General features: G+C 34.3%; 2 protein-coding genes across 3 annotated transcripts; both read left to right on the forward strand.

The window, feature by feature from the left end:
- Positions 1-1,123: 1,123 nt before the first annotated feature.
- On the forward strand, positions 1,124-20,751 carry LOC110466954 (cadherin-99C-like). Of its 2 annotated transcripts, none has more exons than XM_021523778.1 (12): positions 1,124-1,474; positions 9,922-10,077; positions 10,440-10,511; positions 10,691-10,890; positions 12,485-12,556; positions 13,004-13,084; positions 15,169-15,285; positions 16,329-16,460; positions 17,282-17,398; positions 17,704-17,791; positions 18,631-18,728; positions 19,013-20,751. In XM_021523778.1, the coding sequence occupies exons 2-12, from the start codon at positions 10,017-10,019 to the stop codon at positions 19,607-19,609; spliced, it is 1,635 nt and encodes a 544-aa protein (XP_021379453.1). In that variant the 5' UTR covers positions 1,124-1,474; positions 9,922-10,016; the 3' UTR covers positions 19,610-20,751. The 2 variants fall into 2 exon arrangements, with proteins under 2 accessions (XP_021379453.1, XP_021379454.1); XM_021523779.1 differs by lacking the exon at positions 1,124-1,474 and adding an exon at positions 6,408-6,452.
- A 2,132-nt stretch (positions 20,752-22,883) lies between these two features.
- Positions 22,884-24,802, forward strand: LOC110466953. The gene is made up of 3 exons (XM_021523777.1): positions 22,884-22,977; positions 23,763-23,874; positions 24,538-24,802. The coding sequence occupies exons 1-3, from the start codon at positions 22,918-22,920 to the stop codon at positions 24,726-24,728; spliced, it is 363 nt and encodes a 120-aa protein (XP_021379452.1). The 5' UTR covers positions 22,884-22,917; the 3' UTR covers positions 24,729-24,802.
- Positions 24,803-25,637: the final 835 nt, after the last annotated feature.

Below are 25,637 nucleotides of genomic sequence, written 5' to 3' on the forward strand. Positions count from 1 at the left end.
TTCAGAACACTGCAGCACGGCTAGTTACTCGTACTCGAAAGAGAGAGCACATCACACCTGCGCTTTATTCGTTGCACTGGTTACCTGTACGATACAGGTCGCAGTACAAAATTCTGGTATACACATACAAGGCACTGAATGGAACAGCTCCTCAGTACCTACAGGAACTTGTTACCCTGTATCAGCCGTCAAGATCACTGCGGTCGGAGTCAGAATCTTTGTTGTGTGTCCCAAAATCTCGTACTGTGACCTACGGAAACAGATGCTTTGGGAGGGTTTCGGCTACGTTGTGGAATAGCTTACCATCTGCTATTAGGAAGTCAAATACCCTGGCCAAGTTCAAGAGGGACATAAAAACTCACCTTTTCACGTCTGCATTTTAGAATCTTTGCAAAGACGTCATGTAAATACCACCCTTTTATTTGTTCAATTATGTGCACATTACCTGTTAAATGTATGAAAGTGATTGCAAGCCTTTGTTGTTTGTTTGCACAATTATAACCATTACTATTATCCATATGTTGTAAAGCGCCTAAGAGTAATTTTACAAATTATATAGGGCGCTATTATTATTATTATTATTATCAATTGGATAAGAGACAGACTAATGAAGTATTATCATAGGTGACTGGTTCTGAAGTAATCTCATACGGTAAGATTTAACATTCATTAAAACTCACGTCCTTTATTCTTTATTGTGTCTTTTTTTATTAATCAATTAATTTAGTCGTGTGCGTCACTCTTTTTCAGCCATATGCCAGCAGCGTGTAGGTTTTTGATAGCTCAACGTGTCTGTGTTATGTTGTGGGATGAGGGGGTCTCAGCTGATATTTTAACACATCAGAACAAATTTTAAATATACTTATATGCAGCATGTGTGTCATTCTATCTGCAGTCATAAGCCATCAGCGTATAGGCTTTGGATAGTCCGGTGTTTATGTACTAACCGAACCAATACCGCTAAGCAACATTAATCAAATAATCACGACATTTGGAAATATGCGCCAGCATAAACCCTCCCTCGCTATCAAACCACATTTAATCTTTCAACACTGGCCAGCTCCCGTACTTCTCTTATCTCTCCACACCTAGGTTACCTGGACTTACCTGTAGGCTAATCAGGGGGACACGTACCTGGTTCACATTTATCAAGCAAACACAGTTCGCCAATTTCCAGTTGTCCGCCATTACGGGTGGTTTATCAAAGAATACTAAAAAAGAGGAATGATGTGTTATACATTGCCGAATTCCTCCCGCTGAAATCTTGGCATGATGCCGCCTTATCTGAGAGTATTAGCTGGTTTCTAAGTTCCCCACTACAAACACAAAGGAGTAGATTTTATGTTATAAACATACAACCAGTTATAACACTTTGGATATACGGGTTCTAAACCTTGCTGCAGAGGAAAATACAGGATAAATCTTACCTCAAATTTCTTGGAGAGAGAATACAGGAAAACATTGGTATTGACAGGTATGGATTCAATTTCTGTAATGTCATTCACGTTTTATACAAATGAATGATCAAGTTTTACACAAATGAAGGAGAACATAATCATATCTTGCTTCTAACAACAATGAAAGCACTACATATTTCTGTTGAATTGTTTTTAGTGTATACTGTGGTACTCGCAATTATAGTTATTTATACATATCATTACTAGAGTAATAGTTGGATAAAGGTTCACATACTTACATGTATAATTTAAAAAATAAACATGGATATATATGTAAACTGATTAAAAAGCTCCTATGCATCATTATAAAAATAAACTTTACTTATGTACTCAAAACATGGTCCTCTGCAAGCTGCACTTGACGACATGTGTTACCTGTGTTGCAAATATGACTTTCAGTAATTACATTCACTCAATAAGTATGTGATAAGGTACACGATGCTAAATTAGAATAAGACATTAAGTTAACTTAAGTGTGTAGCTTTACCTTAGGATGAATGCATATAGTTTACATAACCAAACGGAGAACGTAGTTAAACTTTGATCACAACGCGGAAGTGACAATGTGTATATGTGTCTGGTCTGTTGAGGATTATCACATATAAACGACAGTTAATGTCTTATTTCTGTTAATCAGGATTCTATATTTTAACACTGTAAAATATACCACTTTCTCTTGTTAACACACAGTGGATATTCCATATAAAAGTTGTAATTGTCAATTTACTTATATATTGCAAAAAGCATCGCACTGCCCTTATACAATTATTTGTATCTAATAAAACTGTCACAATAAAATACTTCATTTTCAGAGGGATTCAATAACGAAAAAATGATACTATCAGTCGATCAAAAACAAAATCCGAGTCCGTTCGAAATTATGAGATGTGACAAATGCTCTAATTTGACTTAGAAAAAGATTTAAATATTGTATAACCGTGCTGTAGTGTGTTTACAAAACATATTTGAATATTGTATTTTTGTGCACTTTTTAAAAAGTCATTAAAACTTCTTTTTTATGCTTTAAGATGTTTTTGAAACATATGTCTAAATGGTTGTTTCCGTGACTATTGCATAGTCGTGCTGCAGTGTTAAAACACGTGTTTCCAACAATATTTCATTATTTGGACCCCTCAGAAATGTTATACATTACCTGTGTAACGAAGGCTCAAGATTCGCTTGAAGTAATATAAGCAATCGGAGTTGACTACAATCGCTATCGCTGTAGTGCTATAAACTAGTTCTTCGTTTGCCAAATATTGATCAATTTACTATACTATCACCTCTCAAATTGCTTGATATCCGGTGTCACCGGTATTAAGACAAGTCTTTGTATACACAATTGACGTCCATTTGAAGAGGATGACTGTCAGTCTGATAAGAAACGTAGAAAACCACACGAAGACTTTTATTACTAAAATATCTACCAGTGTTTAAGGGTAAAGTAAACAGGTTTAGTGCGTGCGTCGATTTGAGGTAATTCACGACAGTGTGGAATTTCTATCGAACATAAGACAAATGTTTACACTCTCTTCTGGTGATATATATTAGTAATACATTTGTGATAATATAACAGATCGCTACTACTTTACGTACACAACAGTATGCTAATTTATCATACTGCGTCCGGCTTGATCATGGTTTATACATTGTCAATACCATTGATATTTCAGACATATCCAAAGGAAGAAATTCCGACAAAATTAATAAAGAAACAATAAAATGGAGTTCCGAGTCTTATCATAATAATGTAAACAAGTTTATATCTTGTGCACTACTCAGTTTATATATCCGTGTTACTACAACTTCAGGATGGTGTCGTTGAACGCTTAACTTCTGCTAGAGAATGTTTATAATTGTCACTATTTTCACATAGAAAAAATATCATGGTATAATGAATCTTATATGAATAGTTTGCTCATCCAATAATCTATATGTCACCAAAAACATCTTAAACATTAAAGGATAATATATGAAAAATATGCTGAAATATTATTGATAGTAAATGGACTGTAACATGATTAGTACACCCGATATCTAAAGGTAGATATTAATGGAACATACACAGGTCGACCCCTAAAATGTACCTGCACTATTTTGCTATTATTACCTTTTGGTAACATGCCACACACGTTCTCTGGATTATGATATTAAACACCTAGGCAGTATGTCCGATCTGACAACAAAGGGATACGATTTTATTAGCTGGTGCAAATCCTACTTTTAAACATCGGTCTCAATGTGTCAACTATATGTCGTATCGAGCGCTGTTTACCTTCAAGTATCAATCGGTCAAACAAGTGCCAGATAAAACAGCCCGAAACAGCCCGCCTTGCTGCTTCCTGAATTTGTCATAGCTGATAACGTTATGAATTTCACAAAGCCTTACGATACATTTCACATATAGCTCGGTAAAACCATAGACAAGTTGTTAACCGTATAATTAGCTGTATAAGTGACTGGGTAGAGGCATTGCTGTGGGACCTTACATAGATAGCTAATGGGACATGTATCAACACGAATTCCCTCCCTCAGCGAATAACCTTTTTTCTGAATATCACATAAACAGGAGATATATTTCCTACCTTACAACCCATGGAAATGCAACATTTAGATTTAATTTTATCATATGAAATGTTAACTTCAAATCATTATGTATTACTAAAAATAACGACTTTTGTAGTTTAAAGTTCTTGCAAATGGACACTACCGGAAAGTAAAAGAAGGGAAGTGAGAAAAGGAAGCAATAGATCCGAGGACCAAGTGTTACTATTGGGGCATATAGATTACCCCAAGTTCTAAATATTTGTATGAATTGAAAAATAAATATCTGAAAAATTATTTTGTTTTTTCTACCTTAAGTTCCATATTTTCTCTTAGTTTCTTACATAAAGATTGGCTGTGACATACTCTTCCCGTAACTCCAGTATTGCCACTAGTCCGAATTATTCTGACGTTTTATCGACTTTTTTCATATCGGTCTGTCGTCGATTAACGTCAGAACTCCGGCCCTCTATAATATGCGGGATATATGCGACCCGCGCGCGGAGCGCACTTCAAACTGTTATTTTAGAAACAAATCGTCACTTTTACACACAGATGTATTCTTTATGCACAAGATGAACATACATAACATGCCACACACAACCAATACAATCACTAAAAACATATTTTTTTCAAACTTACTCTGTTTTACTCTAGTTTTTTGATAGCCCCGCCTTCTAATGCCACGTGGCTAAATCCTACATCATAACGTTGGGAAATACCTTCGGTAACGCGAGATCTCGTCAAGTCATGGGACATTGCTCATGGCCTAATTTCCATTAAAAACATGGGTTGGTATAGAAAACGTTGGAACACTTTTCGTAATGGTCTTTGAAACATGTTATTGATACCACCTAGTGCATAAAGAATAGATCTTTCGATCCATGTGCGACATGTGTGTGAAAGTGACGATTTGTTTCTAAAATATCAGTTTGAAGTGCGCTCTGCGCTCAGGGCGCGGGTCGCATATTTCCCGCATATTATAGAGGGCCGGAGTTCTGACGTTAATCGACGACAGACCAGTATGAAAAAATCGATAAAACGTCAGAATAATTCGTACTATATTGCCACAAACTCAGAGGATAAAGTTGGGGGATAAAAAGATCAATCCAATGGAAACTAAATTTATTTATTATACGGTGATAATATCCCCTTAAAACATTTTATCCTATCGGGTGAATTCTGAAAAAAGAAGATTTTGTATAAAGCTTTTGATGTTTTTACTCAGCTAGGTTAAAGCTATTTTGCAAATAGATCAATCCTTACGGGTCCCTACCCCTTTAATCAAATATACACAAAAAATATTGCACTTGATATAAAATCATTTGCTACCTGTCATATCATTTTGCTTCAAATGTTCATGGTGTCTACGGTGTTTAATACGACCTGGTTACTTTCCAGTGGTATGCAAACGTTGCTTTGTGTGAGATACGTTTTCTGTGATTCATTTAATGACATGTAAACATGTAATTGACACAACAGCGTGTTATATACAGTAATCATAAATGAGATTAATTATGAGAAAACCATCATGTTAAGAAAAAATTGATTCATTCTTCATAGGACTTTCCTTATCACCAATAACAATATCACGTATATGTAAACACGTTTCCTAGCAAATTGAAATTAGAATCGGTGTCTTGAGAAGCACAAATGTAAGTTAATCGAGGTAAATGTTGAATATTAATCCATCTGTAAATAATCTGTCAATCCCACGGAAAGAGGAATAATCTGAACATGTTGATCTGTGTGTGATACGTTTTCTGTTTTTCAATTTATGACATTTAAACATGTCATTGACACAACAACAGATACGACACAGTATTCCTAAATAAGATCAAGGAAATCAAAATAAATCAATAATCATTTCATTGACGTATCTATCGGGAAATCATCCCGTTAAAAAAAATATTCTTCAAAGGATCATTCTCATCACAAATAACAATATCACCTATATAAATGTAAATACGTTTCCTAGCAAATTGAAATCCGTGTCTTGAAATGTACAAATGTAAGTTAATCGAGATAAATGTTTAAGATTAATACATCTTGAAATAAACTGTCAATCCCAGGGAAGGAAGAAGTATGAGGACATGGATAAAGACACGACAACAGGATTAACATAACATTGCTGTATAGGTAGCTATGAGAGTGACGTATTTTGGTCGTGGGGGATAATTTTTGTACATTATATAAGCCGTTTTAATGTAAAAAAAATCACCTTATGAAATCAATATATTTATGACGAAGTGGACAAAGTGGGCATCATATTTGAAAATATATACCTTTTTGGGGTTAAAGATAACACATTTGTCATTCTGAAATCAGTGTTCATACAACAAAAGCCAGCTTCAGAGGACAGGAGATATTATCTTTCTTTTTTATAACGTACCTTTTTAGCGTTTTTGATGTGGCAACCATGGATTTCACTAGTTTGGAACATGTGGGAAAGTATGTTTACTCAATTTTCATTACTGTTCTTCAATTGCAATGACAAGTAGTTAACGTGTGTGTCTTGCATGATGACTACGCTCTATATGTATAACTCTACCGTCTACTTGTATTTCTCAGACATTGTTATTGTGGGGATCAGGCCATTTCTACTCTACACCACTACTATAGCTGGAGTGTTTCTTAAGATGTTTTTATTTTGATTTCAGCACATTTGTCTCGTTTGAAACATGACTAGTTATAAAGCATCCTAATTATGAACACAACCGCTATTTACTTCAGAATCTACAGCAGTTGTTATCTCTTTACATTTATACTCACAGTAGCTACACAGCGATGATCAGGTTAAGGCTATTTCTCGTATAGTCGTTTGGTTTACCTTCTTAAATTCTGTATCTAGAACGATAATCATTCAATGTTATTTTCTGGTATAATTTTGTGTTTATCGTCTTACATTCTGTATCTACAGCGATAGTCATTTGTAGGCTATTTCCGGTATATTTGTGTTTACTTTTTCGCTTTCTGTATCTTCAGCGATTATCATATTAGGATATTTCTGGAAAATTGGGTGTCGACTGTTTTTAATTTACGTGTTTATAGCAAATATCATGTATAGGCTGTTCCACGTATACATTTATAAGTGGTTTGTTTACCTTGTTCCATTCAGTACCTACAGCGATTATCTTTTTATACCATTTCTGGTATAATCGTTTGTTTACCTATTTTGATTTTCTAAATCTACAGTTGTTATCATTTGAGGCTTTTTCTGTTATGGTTGTGTGTTTATCTTTGTCATCTCTCGTATCTGCAGATATAATCATTTTAATGCTATTTTTGGTGTAGTTGTGTAATTACCTGTTTTGCTTTGTGTAATTACTAGAATCTGTGATGCTAGTACTGGGTTCTTTGTCAAAATTGGTGTTTAAATTGAGCTAAAAAGATCGCTTGACATAACCTCACATCCTCGTGTTATGTTTTATAGTGTCAATCCAAATGCTATTGCTAACAAATTTTGCTACATATATATTCTTTGTATGGTAAAAATATCTTTATTTTCTAAAAACCGTTAAAGTTTATTTACAACGCTTTAAATGAAGTGCAATATCTTTGAAAAATTGCCATTTATCTAACTGCATGTAAATTATTGCGTAATTCATCAATTATTGATCTTGTAGTAATATTAACACCATACTCAGTCACTTATTCATATTCCTACACGTGGCTAAATAAAAGGTGTGTTCCAACCTATGATGTTCTAAATGGTCAGATTATACCTATCCGTTCAGTTTGATATCGTACTTGTACTTGATGGAATACCTGACCTGGTCTATAATTAAGACTTAACCACCTGATACGCCAGAACCTTCGTAAAGTATACTTGGAAGCTTGTCCCTTATTCATTTGTTTTCTGACACCCTTGATGACATGTCAATTTTGTCATAGTTTCTCAGTAAAACTGTAGCGGAAATACAAAGTACAACATAAGGTCTATCTGTATTGGAACAAGTTCGAAATTAGGTTCAAAGATTTGAATTAGAACAAGTGCAAGATAAGAAAAAATCTTCAGCCACAATGTGGTTGGCTATGTGAATTGCTCCAAACTGACGGAACAGATGTTATGAAGCTGGATGGTTACATCTCAGAACACCTTACATCTGAATGTGACTATGAGGTCTGTGTGAATCGCAACTCAGCAGAGTTATTACGTGATCAGATTCGTTTCAGACATAAAACTCAAACAAAGTACAATGTCTGGATCAAATATGACAGTAAAGATACTGATGATCATGTACAAATATTATTGTTGTCAGTGTCCAGCTGGTAACAGAACAGTAGGCATGTGTGTACATACAGTACGTATATTATATTATTTTGGATACATGTTTCACAACAGGACACAATATCCTTGCTTATAAAACAAAATATTCAAAAAAGTATGTGTATGTAGTTTTTGTCTTGAAGGAGAAGTGTCACAAATGTGAGACATAGGTAATTTTTTTACATTTTGTCTTTGTCTTTGTTTGAGAAATTGCTTTAAGTAATATTAGAGTACTTAGTAAAATCAAAAATTAAACTAAAACAAAATGCAAGTGCTAGAATTCATCCTCTTCTAATAAAAAGGTGGATAATTTCACTTTCAATAAGGGTTTTTTTATGCACAGGCTATGGTTATATCTATAAGTGCTGTTTTACTCTTTCAGCAGGAAGTCGGACACATGGGTCACTTAATTTAAAGTTTTGGAAATGAAAACTATACCGGTTTCAGATTTTAAACATATGTTTACCATACAAGGAATATTTAAGTAGCATTTTTTTAAGCAATAACATTTGGTGAAGTTATGTCAAGTGATCTGTTGCGCTAATTTTGGACAAAGAACCCAGTACTGGCATCACATATTCTACTTAAATAAGCACATATTTGGTATCAAAATGATCAAATACACCTAAGCAGCAGTATTACAGGGGAAAATCAGCTTTAGATTAAAAAAGATAGATTTTTTTTAAATTTTTAAATTTGGCCAAATCAGACCCTGGGGAGCCGAGACTATCATTTTCAAAACTGTTTGCCGTCTGGCAACATTGTTGCAAAATATGAAAATAAATCGCTGCGAGGGCCAAATTGGACCCCACCTTTTGTTTATTTTTCTACAGCGATCATCATTTAGGTTAATTCCTGTATAGTTGTGTGTTTAACCTTGCACCCTCGATAAATGGAACTTGGAAGCATGAATATTTTACGTATATTAAGATTCCTCTTAATGTTAAAGGGACAATTTATTGACAAGTCAGCGACTTTACAACAACAATATGACCTGTGTTACTTTCTGACTACAATATCAGATATATTGAACAGCAGTAAAACATACAAAAATATGTACCTAACAATTTTTGTTATTAGATTTAATAAAATCACACAGGGACCACTTTGGTGTCATTAAGTCGATCAAATCCAGACAGGAAGATGTAATTAAAAGTATAACACGACAAGGAATATGAATCATATCCTATGTGTGGTGAACTAATGTTTTATATAAGTTTAGTTTAACGAGAATTCCTGACGAATAAAATCCATCTCACTTTATCACAAGAATCCCTTTAATTAGAAAAACAACAATGCCAAGACATATTGTCAACTTGACCTCAACATCTTCAATGTACATCTATGAGTGGACATATTAGTACGTTACTATGTTTCCCGTGACAGCGAGTCTAGGAAAAGTCAAACTAGCAACAAACAACAGTTATGTTAAGGGAACTGCCTAAAAAGCACATTGTTTTTATTTTAATGATGTTAACGTCAACAGTCTATTCCTTGAATATCTATATATATATACATAGTAAGGTCACATATCACGATATCTAACGTAGAAACCTCTCTTCTGGTGTAATCTTAACGAAGTGATCGCAGGATAATCAGATTTCCGTTTTTTTATTTCTTAGTTTTCATGAATGCATTTTCATTTCTCAGACAGCACTATACGTCACACCAAAAGTTATGTGTGGGTGAGCAGCGACCACACTGACTAGAAATCAATACCTCCGGCAGTCACGCCTTCCCGAGTCATGGCCGTTTCGTCATGGATAGTGATTGTTGTCTGTTTCATACCTATCCTCGTTAACATTGGTATGTACCACTGTTCCATTGCAACACTACAAATGTTTGTGCTTGTAATATACTGATTGAGGAAAAAACCAGTTCCGAAATAGGTACACACTTTGTTGGGGCGTAATGTAATTTGGAATGGACTAGTAAATGCTTAGGGCGGACTGTTAAAAAGAATGTGTTTTCCAAATTAGACGCATTCGTGCAATGCTTTTCTTATTTCAATTGCCACTCTGATTATTTGAACCCTTCGTAATGTTCATTGCAGTATCAGAAAACCTAAAAATGTCCTAAGGATTGGATAGATAGTCATTACACTTACTAATATTACAAAATAACTTTGTAAAGAGGTTAAAAATGGAGACCTTAATATTATATTACAGTCAATGGGACTTGTGTTGAGAGCCTCCAGGGGATATATCCTGCTCTCGTTCGTATCAGCGAAATAGAAAATGGTAAGTTTTTCTTGTTTGAAGATGACATACATTAAATGTAGCAATATAGCAACATTTTTCAGCAATCTTTTTTAATGATTACCGGTTCATATTATTAAAGGTTAACCTTAGTATGTTTGACATTGTTTTTGTCACTAAGGGTCAAAGATCGAAGATTATTGTCTTATTTTGTTTTACAGACACTGTCCTTCTGAACACAACAACCTTACCAACGTTGATTTGGAACTTTGCTCTTAGTGAGGTTGACAACGCAGTGAACCTTGACAAGGCGCTGGAACAGGACCTGTTTGAGAACTTTATCAATATTTCAAAGTCTGACACGCATATTGAAGTCAAGCTTCTTAAACCACTCAACACAGAATATTTCTGTAAAATTTATGTATGTAAAGCATGGATTGTCATTATGAATTACATATGTAATTAGTCATAAGAATAGGATTTTTGTTGCATTGAATTAGATATCCCAAAGGGTTATTTGAAATTAGTAATTAAATGTATAATTAGCTATCTGTACAGGGTAATTAGTAATACTTTTTAGTTAAATGTTATAATTATATATATGAAATAATTGGTTTTTCAAACTGGATAATTGGTGATAATTGGTTAAATGTACAGTCGAACCTCGTTATCTCGAACTCTTTTAACTCGAAGACCCCGTTTATCTCGAAGTATTTCTCCGGTCCCGGCCAAATCTGTTCTTTATCTTAGTAAATAAAACTCTGATAATTCAAACCCCGAAAATTCGAAAAACTCGGATACCTCGAAGTAAAATATTGGTTTCAATAGCGTTAATCCAACGTAGTATCCAAATTTCATTTTGTCACTTGTTAATTCTTTGATACAAATAAAACGCAAAAGTACGACATTTCGCCATTCCGTGTTTATGAACATCTTTCGTAAGTAGACTAGCATGAAATCAGTAAAAAAGAATTTACGATAAAGCTTAGGACTGTAAAGTTTACGGACTGTCAAAACCATGTTATTCATAATAAAAAACAAACTGCATCAATGTTGATCAACAGTAATCTGTACTTACTGCGAGTCCGTTTAATGATTTGTACACCTAAACAGACGACAGTGCAAACCGGAAAATTGGTCACAAAGCGTGGTCATGCATAAAAGAGTTCCACAGTTAAAATCACAACCTAGGACAGCTTTACGGGTTCATGTTTTTACAGGAGCCAGTATGGCTTTGAAAGTCGATCGAGAGATTTAAGAACAAAATGATAATTGCTGTTGATTACAACGAGTTGAGGAGGTGTCAGGTGTCATATTTGGCTTTAATGAATCAATGTGTCACATGTACGATATAATTTATTTGTGTGTTTTCATTTACAGAATCAACTATGCGTACGCTCCATTACAGTGATTTGTTTTAGACTTGCGCACTTTCATTTCCGCATTGTAAACTACGAGATCAGAGACAGCGGGTAGTTCGGTTTGAAATGTAACACTTCAGAAGTAAAACTTGACGGACTTACAAATATAAATACAGACCTGTAAAGATTTGCCAAGATCTATACTAGCCAAAAACAACATTTAATCACTAGGCCCGTCCATATTTAATAACGAATTCACAAAATGGTTGAACCGTTTTGATCGCGTTTAAAAACGAAAGTACGTTTTTCTGAAATAACTTACTCTATTTTTGTAAGCGTGTTTATTGTAAAATTACATAGCTGTATTTGTTATATTGATTACGTATATCATTTATCGATTGATTAAAAGCATTAACTATTAATAAAACCAACAACTGCTAGTGCTATGTTCCAACAGCAAATTTCATACCAAATCTATGAACCCGCATAACTCGAATACTCGGATAACTCGAAGTTTTCCCACGACCCCGTCGACTTCGAGATAACGAGGTTCGACTGTAATAATTATTTAACTGTAGAAATCCCTTATTTTATTCAATGGTTTCAAAATTGATAATAAAAGTTAAAACAAAATTGACATAATTTATTTTACAGAATAAGCAACTGAACTCATTTATCATTGGTATAACCTGTAAAGATCCTGGGAATTCTGCACCCATACCTCTGGTAAGTATTGATTATACATATCTCCTTGTATCATGACGTCACGATAAGAACGTTTCAGTTGACTCTCTTTCATCTACCCTTTTAACTATCAATGTACAGAAAAGAGAAATGTTAACACACACTTACATGATAACTTATCATTTGTTTTGAGGTGGCTTCATAGAGTACCCCATTACAGCTTCTATAAATCAAAAGAGATAAATGTATAACAAAGGATTGTTTATGTATTTGAACGTTATCTTGTACTGAAATTTGAAATCTAAGGACCGATATGAAAGCCAACCTACAGGTGATCAACGAGGTGTCACTCTGATTTAGAATTACTTTTCTAAATATGTCTTTGATCTGCCTAACTGGTTGCATGTTTAAAATTGTCTCAATTTATATTTCAGCATTCATTAGAAATGATCATAAGTATTTATGTAGTTGACTTGAAAAATATTTCAGAGTTTTACGGTGAGCAACCTCGAAGTGGATGAATTCAAACCTGAGTTCAGGATACAACCTTTAACCATAACCATACCAGAGGTAAATCACAGCATCTTACAATAACGATACCAGAGGTAAGATCATAATCTCTTACAATAACGGTACCAGAGGTAAGATTATCATCTCTTACAATCACGCTACCAGAGGTAAGATTATCATCTCTTACAATAAGGATACCAGAGGTAAGATCGTCATCTCGTACAATACTTATACCAGAGGTAAGATCGTCATCTCGTACAATAACGATATCAGAGGCAAGATCATCATCTCGTATAATAATGATACCAGGGGGAAGATCATAATCTCGTACACTAACGATACCAGAGGTTAGATCATAATGTCTTACAATGATGATACCAGAGGTATGATCATCATCTCTAACAATAACGATACCAAAGGTAAGATCATCATACCAGTGATAAGATCATCATCTCTTGCAATAACGATACCAGCGGTAAGATCATCATCTCTTAAAATAACGATGCCAGAGGTAAGATCACCATCTCGTACAATAACGATATCAGAGGTAAGATCAGAGCATTTTACAATAACGATACTAGAGGTAAGATCATCATCTCGTACAATAACGATACCAGAGGTAAGATCAGAGCATCTTACAATAACGATACCAGGGGTAAGACCATCATCTGGTACAATAACGATACCAGAGGTAAGATCATAATGTCTTACAATGACGATACCAGAGGTATGATCATCATCTCTTACAATAACGATACCAGAGGGAAGATCATCATCTCGTACATTAATGATACCAGGGATAAGATCATAATCTCGTACTATAACGACACCAGAGGTAAGATCGTCATCTCGTACAATACTGATACCAGAGGTAAGACCATCATCTCGTACAATAACGATACCAAAGGTAAGATCATAATCTCATCATCTTTTACAATAACGATACCAGAGGTAAGATCATCATCTCTTACAATAACGATACCAGAGGTAAGATCATCATCTCGTACAATAATGATACCAGGGATAAGATCATAATCTCGTACTATAACGACACCAGAGGTAAGATCATCATACCAGTGGTAAGATCATCATCTCTTACAATAACGATACCAGAGGTAAGATCATCATCTCTTACAATAACGATACCAGAGGTAAGATCATCATCTCGTACAATAACGATACCAGAGGTAAGATCACAGCATCTTACAATAACGATACCAGGAATAAGACCATCATCTCGAACAATAACGATACCAGAGGTAAGATCATAATCTCTTACAATAACGATACCAGAGGTAAGATCATAATCTCTTACAATAACGATACCAGAGGTAAGATCATCATCTCGTACAATAACGATACCAGAGGTAAGATCATTATCTGGTTCAATAACGATACCAGAGGTAAGATCACAGCATCTTACAATAACGATACCAGAGGTAAGATCATAATCTCGTACAATAACGATACCAGAGGTAAGATCATAATCTCTTTCAATAACGATACCAGAGGTAAGATCATCATCTCGTACAATAACCATACCAGAGGTAAGATCACAGCATCTTACAATAACGATACCAGAGGTAAGATCATAATCTCTTACAATAACGATACCTGAGGTAAGATCATCATCTCGTACAATAACGATACCAGAGGTAAGTTCATCATCTCTTACAATAACGATACCAGAGGTAAGAGCATAACCTCTTTCAATAACGATACCAGTGGTAAGAGCATAACCTCTTTTAATAACGATACCAGCGGTAAGAGCATGACCTCTTTCAATAACTATACCAGAGGAAAGATCATAACCTCTTTCAATAACGATAGCAGAGGTAAGACCATCATCTCGTACAATAACGATACCAGAGGTAAGATCATCATCTCGTACAATCACGATACCAGAGGTAAGAGCATAACCTCTTTCAATAACGATACCAGCGGTAAGAGCATGACCTCTTTCAATAATGATAACAGAGTTAAGATCTTAACCTCTTTCACTAACGATACCAGAGGTAAGATCAACACCCCTTTTAATTGTGATATCCAAGGTAATATCACAACCTCTTACAATGATATCCAAGGTTATTATGTTTGTCACAAAAATGATCCTATATTAATACATGTTTTTTTTTTGCCTTTAGAGTTCACCTATTGGTACAACCCTATTGCTTATCAATAACACCCTGAAGGATGAGGACTGTCCACCTAACTTCGGACTAAACACCATCCGACTCACTAACTATACCATTGACCCACAGGTATCTCACTTCATGTTTTCATATCTCTCAAAAATAAAGCATAGTGAATTTCAAATGTTTTGTACAAGATATGAATGTTTCAAATGATAAAATCTCTTTGGTAATGGGGAACATTAAACTTGGCAACTTTACACAAGTGGTCTCTTAATACAGGTCCAACTCATATATAACTACCATGGGAAACATTAAGCTTGGTCTCTAAACACAGGTGGTCTCTAAAGAAAGGAGGTCACGTGGGTAGATTTATCAAAGAGTGATCAAAATTGAAGAGTGAAATAAAAGCCAAAAATATATCTGATCAAGTAAAATAAAAAGAGGAGTCAAGGAACGGGGCGAAGTGCTTATGTGATACAAATCAGGACTCAAGAAATGATAAAACGAGGGAACGTCTGTTCTATTAAGTGGTTAAAAATGTAGAGTTTATGCGTTTGACAACAATTATTTCATAATTTCAATTGCATACAACATGGCATGTAAACGTTTAACAAGTCGTATCAAAGCGGTTCACAAATTATTATCCGTGGTTATAGGACCTTTGCAACCAGCCAATACCTTTCTCAACTCCCTTGGGAGCATACAGCAGGAGCTGCCATTTCGGCGTTAACAGCTAGCATTGCACAATTCTAGCACTGCCCAACCACGTTCTCATTTATAGATGAGTAGACTGGAACAAGCGGAGTAAAGTATCTTGCTCAAAGATACAACAAAGTGTCGTGCCGTGACTCGAACCGTTCGGTCACGAGCCCGGCGTCCTACCACTAGGCTGCCGTGCCTCCGTGTCGCCAACATCGAAAATACGTTTTATAACAATTATAATAATTCGAACATGTTAGAAAGGTTGAAATTTACATATCTACTTCCGACACTAAACCTCCACTGACCACAAACGTTCCTTGTTAGGAAATTTACGTTCTGGTTACTGTGGTCACAAGATCAGGTGTGTGTCTTATACTACCTGTGTGTATTTGTAACAAGTGTACTAGAGATTTGAATGATATTCGAAACTGTAAATGTTTGATGATGAATCCACTATTGATTGGAAGGTTAACGGGATAAGCGTGGTGGAGATCAGGCTGGGAAGTGTTGGGGACGTCGTTTTGAAACAGAAAGTAGACTTTGACAAAGAGTATGCTGTAAGACGGCCGGTGTACTTCATGGTTAACGTGAGAGTAACTGTAAGTATAACTAAGTAACGTTTAGTAAGGTATTGTTGGCGAAAGGTTTTGGTGTATTTGTTTCATTTGAATGTTCAAAACGTTATCTAAACACACTTTAGTGTAGATGCGCCAATGACTAGTCAAACATTTTTCGTACTCTAAACTATCATACAAATTAGTTTTACATATAATACATCAATGATAATTTTGAACCCAACGTTTAAAAGAAAGGCAACACTAATATTTATAAAACATATACTTTTGTCAGCGTGTATTATGATAGTTATGCTAGGGTTTGGTTATATATGAACTAGTGTCATATTGTATTGATATTAACTATGTATACTACATATGAGTGCTAGGTTATAAATGGTGTTGGATTATTTATATATACTGGTGCTAATTTATGTATATAATAGTGTCAGGATATATATATATATGATGATGTCAGATCATATATATCAATATATACTAGTATCAGATTATAAGTAGGCTTATGTAACATTATCAACATGATTATAATATTACACTGTTTATTTTTTGAGGATCCACAGAATCAACGCATATATAAAAGTATACTGTTTATTTTTCCAGGATCCAGAGAATCAACATGGCTATTATTTTAAACTGCTTAGTATTCCAAGATCAAGAGAATCAACATTGTTATAATATTACACTGCTTATTTTTCGAAGATTCATAGAATCAACGTGTATGTAATAGTACTCTGTTTATTATTCCAGGATCCACAGAATCAACGTGTATGTAATAGTACACTGTTTATTATTCCATGATCCACAGAATCAACGTGTATGTAATAGTACTCTGTTTATTATTCCAGGATCCACAGAATCGTTTAACAACGACAACACTTCGAATAAATATCAAGGATGTGAACGACTTACCTCCTGCTTTTGACGAGTTTTCTTATACATCTCATACAAGCATTAAACACAGAGTAAGTTTAAATCTGGTTTTATAAGGTTATTACAAGAGGAATGGCATAATGCTTTACCACGATGTATACTTATTTTCGTTTTTCTTATTGGTATAACTTTTTACCAATTTACCATCACATGGCTTTGTAAAAACTTCTCCCGATACGTGGTTTGTTAGATAAACAAGGAAACTTTCGTCATTTCTTTCTATTTCTGATAATTATTTTTAAAAGTTTGATTTTTAACAAATGCACGTTAATGTAATTGACGTCCTGATATAAAATGGTATACTATGCATTGTTTATTTTATTGTTACGCTGTTTAGGGAAAACTGACAGTAACCCCGTCTGCCATTCATGCTGTCGACCAGGATGTCTCCATCAATTGTTCAGTCATATATAGTCTCGTCGACAGTAAGTACAAAACATTCTCCAAGGGAGACCACGCTCACATTGTTTTTCAGACTTAAGATTACTGATTAATTCATACATTAATTGTTTTTAATAACAAAGTGGTAATCATGCATTAACGTTTTCACAGCCGCCTTATTTATTTGAAATTTATTTCTCACAAATACCAACCGGTATGGCTAGCATATAAGATATATATAATAACACTGGTTGTATAATAGCAATGTATGCATAATCATACAATCTATTTCACACTAATTGTATAATATCAAATTATACATAATCATACAATCTATTTCACACTAATTGTATTATTTCAATGTATATATAAGCATACAATGTTTTACACTAATTGTATAATATCAATTTATACATAATCACAAAATGTATCACAAATATTGTTTGGTATACACATTATTACAAATGTGTAATCTTAAAGTTATCAACTTCATAAAATTGATAAAGAAACTGAAAATCACAAAATCAATTCCATTTCACAAATGGTATGGGAGGTCCTCAAATATCGGCATTTGAACGGCGGAATGTTATCGGCACGTATGTCAAATGCCATCTTAGAATACAGAATCAGGTCCTGCTATGTGTATTTTTATAATTTGCTTTATGAGTTTTTATTGGGGTGTCTTTTACTGACCAGAGCGTTGCGTTTTTTCTTATTGCAGCATTTATAGAAACATTAACAACTAACAGTGAAATGGATTTTTACAACAGCGAGGCATCATATCACATCTGTGAAATATGAACAATGTTTGGTATTTTAAATATTTCCTCTGTTGTGATGTAGACATGTTTCTAAAACTCGTGTTTTTCGTTTGTCTGTTAAGGTGGGCCGTTTAGTCAATCTTTAAATATTGATTCTACTACTGGTGAACTAAGTCAAATCGAGGATGTCACCTCCGCTCCAGACGTAATCCAAATACAGGTATACACTTCAATAAACACCTGGTACAATGTTCCCGCTAAATGTACGCTTTGACATTTATTAAAGCATTACTCTTATATCACGATATGGTTGGTATTACAAAGAAACTTTTATTTATTATATACAAGCCACATCCAACTGTTAAGAGTTTTTCATATATCTGCAAAGTACTTAAATTTACAATAAAAAATGATATAATGAGATCGATGTGATATCTCCATTTTCATAAAGTATAAAGTATTAATCAGTTATATATAGATATATATTATCTACATTTAATTCAGGCAACAGAGACCTGCCCTGATACAACCACACAACTTTCGCAGACTGTTCCTATGCTGATTACGCTCAATAACAATACAGTGCATTTGCCACCAGACGCAGGCAAGTCTACAGCCGAGGAAGGGTCAGATTTTAGGCTCATACTTATTATTATTGGAGTTGTCGCCCTTGTAGTCATAATTGCCCTGTTAGTTGGTTTTGTGTTTTACTACAAGCGGATGTCACGTGCTGTACGTCCAGATGAAGATAGACCGGAAACCCCACGTACCGAGGAGGAGGACTTGGATACTGATAGATCAGGAAGTAAAGAAGTTCTTCTCGATCCAATGGTACTCCCAACGCCAACTGGAAGGAAAGGACAATTACCTCCCTTGAATATGACATCAACAGGTACAGAAACAGACAGAAAGAAGAAACGGTCTAGACGGAGAAAGAAGAATAAGGAGCCTGACATCTATGACGGCACCAGAGAATATGAAAAGGCTGCGGATCCCACATTCTTCAAGTCCACACAAAAAGATAAGATAAAGAGATCGACTAGAAGCAAGGATAACAAAACTACCGAACCTAATCGGAGAATAAATGTCGAGAATGAGTAATTCTTAAAGCGATGGTAGCTTTCTGTCATATGGCTAACACATTTGGATCGCAATCTCTCTATATACCAGTGTCAGTGACATGTAAAGACAAACATTTCATGTTCATATAACGTGACATCAAAAGCCTGATTAACAACAGGAGGTCACACTCCTGTGTTATCAGCTTAAACTGAATTAGATCTCGGTTCCCTTTCTTCAAAGAGGACTGTTGTTGGTCTAGCTAATGTTGGTTGACGTTCACTTACAGATACTGTCGCTTGTTGACAGAAATGATAAAGACATATTTTTTTGTTCGCAGCAGTATTTTAGTCTTGAAAATCTCTCTTACTGAAGTACAGTTCTGATTGAATATATAAACTTTAATGAAAGTGAACAGCTATGTACTTAAAAACCAGTCATTCTTGTACATGAACTAACTTATTTCGTTTTGGAATGATATACGTGATTGCGTTTGAGTTGATTATGGATGGGTGTTTGTAGTCGTATTAAAACCATGTAAATATTGCATTCTTCTACGTATACCATGCTATAAGAATCAAAACAGTGATATTTTATTTTCAAAATAGTTTAATATACTATCGACCCTATTTGTTCCGTGTTATTGACATATCTTTCGTGTTGAAACGAATGAAAAGCGGGTATACAACATACAAAGTATATGATATTATGGGGTATACGACATGAAAATAGTATGATATTATGGGATAATTTAAAGAGCATACAAACAGTATTTTGATACGTTTAACATTCCGATTCTAACGGTCTGTAAGCTAAATAGTGGCACATGAATGCAATTGTATGGCATAGGACGGGACGGGTGTATTTTCAAATACAATGATTCTCATCTTTAACCTTGTTTTAACGTTAACAGTTAAATATATACATCCAGAATTCGTAGGTCACACACATATATATGTTAATCGAACTGAACAGGGTGATAAGTCATAATGTTTAAATACATGTATACGTTTACTTTACTGATGCTACTAATTATGCAACCAAAACTAAGACAACTGTTTTGTTTTTATGCTGGCAGTCGTTGTGATTTTTACACTGGTATTATTCATGAAAAGTTCAAAACATCCTTAATACTTGGAAATAGCTATGGCGCCTTTTTATTTTCAAAAAAGTGCAAATGAGCGGGCACCAATATTTAAGTAAAGCCTTATACAATCTTTCAACATTGAATTTAAACTGAAAACAGACTTTCTTTATAAATTAGGTTAAGAATTACTTTTATTTTGATTTACACTGAAAACTGTCTTTGACATTGATTTACACTGAAAACAGTTTTACATTGAAAAATGATTTATTTTTTCATTTACAAAACACACTTCAAATATCATTTACATTGGAGACTGATTTCGATTTTAATCGAAAAGGATAAGGAACATGCATAAGGGCGAATTTAATGAAAAGAAAAGAAGCATTTTATTTCGATTGGAAAAAGTTACGTGTGCACGTCAGTACCTTTTTTGTTCCTAACCTCCATTAGTCTAAGATGGCACTACTGAGCCAAAGAAGTTCATTATTTTCCTAGATATACCAGTACTCCATGTGACATGTCTTCATATTATTTGAAATAATGTATTTTGTTGTTGAGAATTACATAATTTTTTCGACGTTTGTTTATCAATGACTTGTGTTTTGAAATCGGAGTCCGATTTAACTATGACTGAACCAGTTTGCTGTTATTTATGTAGTCTAGATATACTTACATGTAAATATCATGTCGCTCCAACATACACAGCCGGTATGGCGGTGTGGCCTGTGAATCTGTTAAGTGCCATTAGTATTACATGTGCTGGGTGAAAAATCGTGTATATTGGAAATTTGTACAGAGGTACACACAGGTTCACTAATGTTATTATAAATCTTCAAGATTTTTGCTAGTTGTTTTATTTATTTATTGACATAGAAATCTTCCTGATATTTTTTGCCATTATGGTTTCCTTGCGGTAGTCAGATATTTTTTGCGTAATTAAGTACATAGTATGATATAATGGGTACAATTATTAGGTTGAAATCCGATATCTTTTGATGGTTAGTTGTGTCAAAGCCAGGATATTTCTACGCGTAGTTAAATAAATATACGTTGAAATCGTTGAACACGATTCTTCTCTATATTTCTTTCGTTAACCATAACTTTCTCTAACTTTCCTATTGTGGAATTTTACCAAACACAGTGTGAACCCATTTGTACGTAAGCATAAGAATTATATTTTATAACACACGGTACCTTGTTTTTACAAATAAATCATCGTAAAAAAGCCTATCTGCGTACCTGATTCCAGTTGTTTGGAAAATGAAAGAAATAGAAGAAAAGTAACGACAATATCTTAAATCAACTCATATGGATAAGGATTGTTAATTATTTTTTGTTGTGGTTTACTTACCTGACATTTATTGTTGTAAGACGGCACTGCTTCTCGATGCACACATGTAGGTATAAACTTCACGACTAAATCTTGATATGAAAAATGAAACAGTCACGCCACGTTATTCTTACGTGTTTCTACTTTGTACAGTTGATTTAGGACATTGATATTGCACAATTGATTGCGATGCATTAATATTGAACAAAAGATTCTGAGGCATTACTATTATACAACTGTTTCCGGGACATTGGTATTTAGAATGCGTTTTTAAGACCTGTAGAAACTCTTTAAGTAGCATGAGAATAATTATTATGAAATAAATCATGTTTCATACAAAATCTGTTGCTTTGTTTGTCTTTTATAAGGGACTTTGATTTAATGTTATTTCTTCATGTATTCTATTTACTGCATGTATGCCATAACTTTCTATACATTTAGTTATAGACGTCAGGTAAAATATATCTAAGACGTATCAGGTTAAGGATCAACTAACAAGATCAACTTATATTAGTGTATCTGACATAACCACGCTATCCGACCAGCTTTTGTTATACTTTCCATATCATCCGTTGCAATTGTTTGATTAAGTTTTAATTTGTAAAATGACACATTTGTACCATTAATTTAAATATATTGTATTGTATCTGTCTAAATCAATTACTCAGGCATAAGTTCGAAAACCTGCAGCTTAACTTCCCTAAATTACATGCAGATTAGAGCAGTTAACATATTATAAGATGCACATATTTTAAAATATGCATGCATATATACTCACGGACACCCAAATGGACGGTGGTGTGTAAACATGACAATCGGATCCCCACTGAAAGAAAGCCTTCCAATGAATGGTTGTGTCACCTGTACCGTTATCAGGTTGATACGTGTTACATTAGATAAGCACTATAGGAACAGCCATTATTCTGTTACACCATGTGGAAACTTGTGGTGATTACTTTTACTGTTGCTGTACTTACGCTTGTATGTGCAAACGTAAGTATATATCTACTGTTATTCTATCACCGTTTGTTGACAATGGCAATGACAACATAAGTTATAAAGATTGATTTATTCATTGTGTCCTATTTATGCTTCTGCGTCTTTTTCTTGATAACATGAATAGCTATAGAGTAACATATCCCTAAAGAACTCTCTAAAAGGAAACTTATGTATGTGTATATAAGAGTGTTGATGACGTCAGCTCGCTCTTTCTATATATTTCGAGTAAACTGTATAGCTCTGACATACCGATAATAAAGGCCAATGGTTTCTTGACTAACTAGTAATCAGAGTGATAGGTAGGGAGGTGTTTTTTCATTGGTATAGCAACAAAGATATTAGCAATGTGCAAGACGGATGTTAAGAAGTCGTGAAACCAATCACTTTACATGAAATAGAATCCTTATGTTGACATTACATTGGATTACTGAAAAAGTGTCCGGCATATAGATCGGACTCTTTAACTTGACAAGATTCTCTTCAAGGCTCAGTGGTGTGAGCTATTCATGTCTAAATCACAGTTATATCCTCTACAATGAACACATGAAGACACAAGTTATCCTCATTGTATAACAGCATTATTTAATATTAAATGAAGTGTTGTGATATAATTGCAGTTTTTTTTATAAAGAACAAAACATATAGACTTCATAACAGAGATATGATACGTTATAGTTTATCGGTTACTTCATATTTGTATACAGTAATGGTGTTCCAAAGTGACACTTTCGATTAATTCCATCGGTTTTTTATTTGTTTATTGTTTTGCTTGTATCTAGCCACCTTGCATGTCCGACTCGAACTGTGGTGCTAACCAGTGCTGCTACAAACGTCCTCAGTTTCTTATTGTGAGCAGACGACAGCTGCCTGATGATCTTGTCAATCATAAAGGTTTGCTAATCTGGTTTTTCACATTTGTATTATAACAATTTTAAAATGAAATTTTACACAACATTTACCGAACCTTTCAAACAACAGTTAAACATAACCTTTGGAATTCTTATTGATACAACAGTCGTCTTTGATACTGTTTAAGATTTCTGTAAGTCAGTTCAACAGGGTGACATAATTACAGCTTGGGCAAATCTAATCTTGATATAAAGGGTGATGTTTTTTTATTGTGTTTATTAGTTTGTCTTATGGTTTCATTGTAAATATCCCGTTTGTCTTTGATATTTAGGTTTTACTGGGATTTGTATGACGAATGAAGTCGACAAAGCCAATGACACGTACCCATCCGAAACACTTGGGTTTTTTTTCTTCTTGGATTTTTCAACGGTCTCCATGTAAATCTGTCTCCCTTATTCATATTGTGCTGTAGTTTCATCGAATTTTAGTTCAAATAACGGTTTGTTCAAGCTTCGGTTATTTTCCTGATGGAAAAAAGGAGGAGCATTTTCTCTTTTCACTGCAGCAGAATCTTGAGATAGGGAAGCATAAACTAAAACATTGAAAGAACTGGGATTTCTTTGGTCACAAGAAATACATTCTTAGTTTAATATAATTATCCTAAAAAGGATCATTCTCATTATTAATGTATGTTTTAAAAAACAGGGGTTTGTGAGGACTTCCAGCCCACAGGAACGCCTTGTAGTCCTTTCGATAAAATGAACGGACATTGTAGCTGTGCCCAGGGTCTGACTTGTCGATTTGTGGCAGCTGAAACTACGACCCAGGGAATCGTTCGCCGCAGGCTGTACTATCCGGGACCAGGGTCCTACCAGTGTGCCACTCCGGAGCATTAAGCTTGATATCGATATATCGCATTAAAGAGTATTTGTCAATATATATCAAAGTATTGATTAAAAGTGTTCGTGTCGTCTGTCGTTTTCATTGAACGTGCATGTGACTACTAGGTACTAAGATATGAGTGTATATATTTGATTTAACAATGTTTCGGTCGTGAACTGGTTTCAGCTTCAATTAGAAACAGTTATTACACCGGTTTTAGATTAAGAAAACATCTGTAGAGGACTTTTCCTAGATTTTATACCTTTATCATACCCTTTTTCAATTTAGAAATCGTTTCAGTGTTTTTAGATATATTTTCTTTTATCAATTGAAATGAACCTTATATATTTTAGGTATTAACCTCCTTTACTGACTTGAATTACCAGAATTGAGAGTTGCCTTCCATTAGCAGTTAGTCAGTAAATATTGTATGAGTGCACATGAGTAAGGCATTATCAACATTAAGCCTATAACTTATTCATTTCCTCCTACTCATCCTTACAATACATGGTTATGATATATACTAAACTTTATCGATAATGCTCACAACCTTTAATAAATTAAAATCATTGATCGCATCACGACCTTTCGTGATTGGACTGTAGCTCACTTACTTGTGCATATGTAAAGACCTAAAGGTGGTACACTAAACTATACAACATGACAGGGAAGTTACAGTCACGAAAAGGAACAACTCCAGCATTCACAATTTTTAGTTTTGTCTTGCTGATTTTATTGGCTAGCCGAACGAAAGGTTTACCCAAGGATAATGCATTCAAAAAAGGTAACCTTTTTTTAACATTTCTTTTTTGGCGATTTCTGCGTGAAACGCACAATAGTTACTTATATGTTTTGTAATCAGATGGTTATTTCATGTGAAATGTTTTGTTTCTGATGTTTGATTGGCCTTAACAGATGATCGT

Source organism: Mizuhopecten yessoensis, unplaced genomic scaffold, assembly GCF_002113885.1.
Source record: "Mizuhopecten yessoensis strain PY_sf001 unplaced genomic scaffold, ASM211388v2 scaffold11149, whole genome shotgun sequence".
NCBI classification, from domain to species: domain Eukaryota; kingdom Metazoa; phylum Mollusca; class Bivalvia; order Pectinida; family Pectinidae; genus Mizuhopecten; species Mizuhopecten yessoensis.

Excerpts from the sequence above, each read along its gene's own strand:
- LOC110466954 (XM_021523778.1), top strand. The coding sequence starts at position 10,017 with ATGGCCGTTTCGTCATGGATAGTGATTGTTGTCTGTTTCATACCTATC. Across the intron at positions 15,286-16,328 it reads ACTATACCATTGACCCACAG|GTTAACGGGATAAGCGTGGT; the intron begins GTATCTCACTTC and ends ATTGATTGGAAG. Across the intron at positions 16,461-17,281 it reads TGGTTAACGTGAGAGTAACT|GATCCACAGAATCGTTTAAC; the intron begins GTAAGTATAACT and ends TTATTATTCCAG.
- LOC110466953 (XM_021523777.1), top strand. The coding sequence starts at position 22,918 with ATGTGGAAACTTGTGGTGATTACTTTTACTGTTGCTGTACTTACGCTT. Across the intron at positions 22,978-23,762 it reads TTACGCTTGTATGTGCAAAC|CCACCTTGCATGTCCGACTC; the intron begins GTAAGTATATAT and ends GCTTGTATCTAG. Across the intron at positions 23,875-24,537 it reads TGATCTTGTCAATCATAAAG|GGGTTTGTGAGGACTTCCAG; the intron begins GTTTGCTAATCT and ends TTTAAAAAACAG.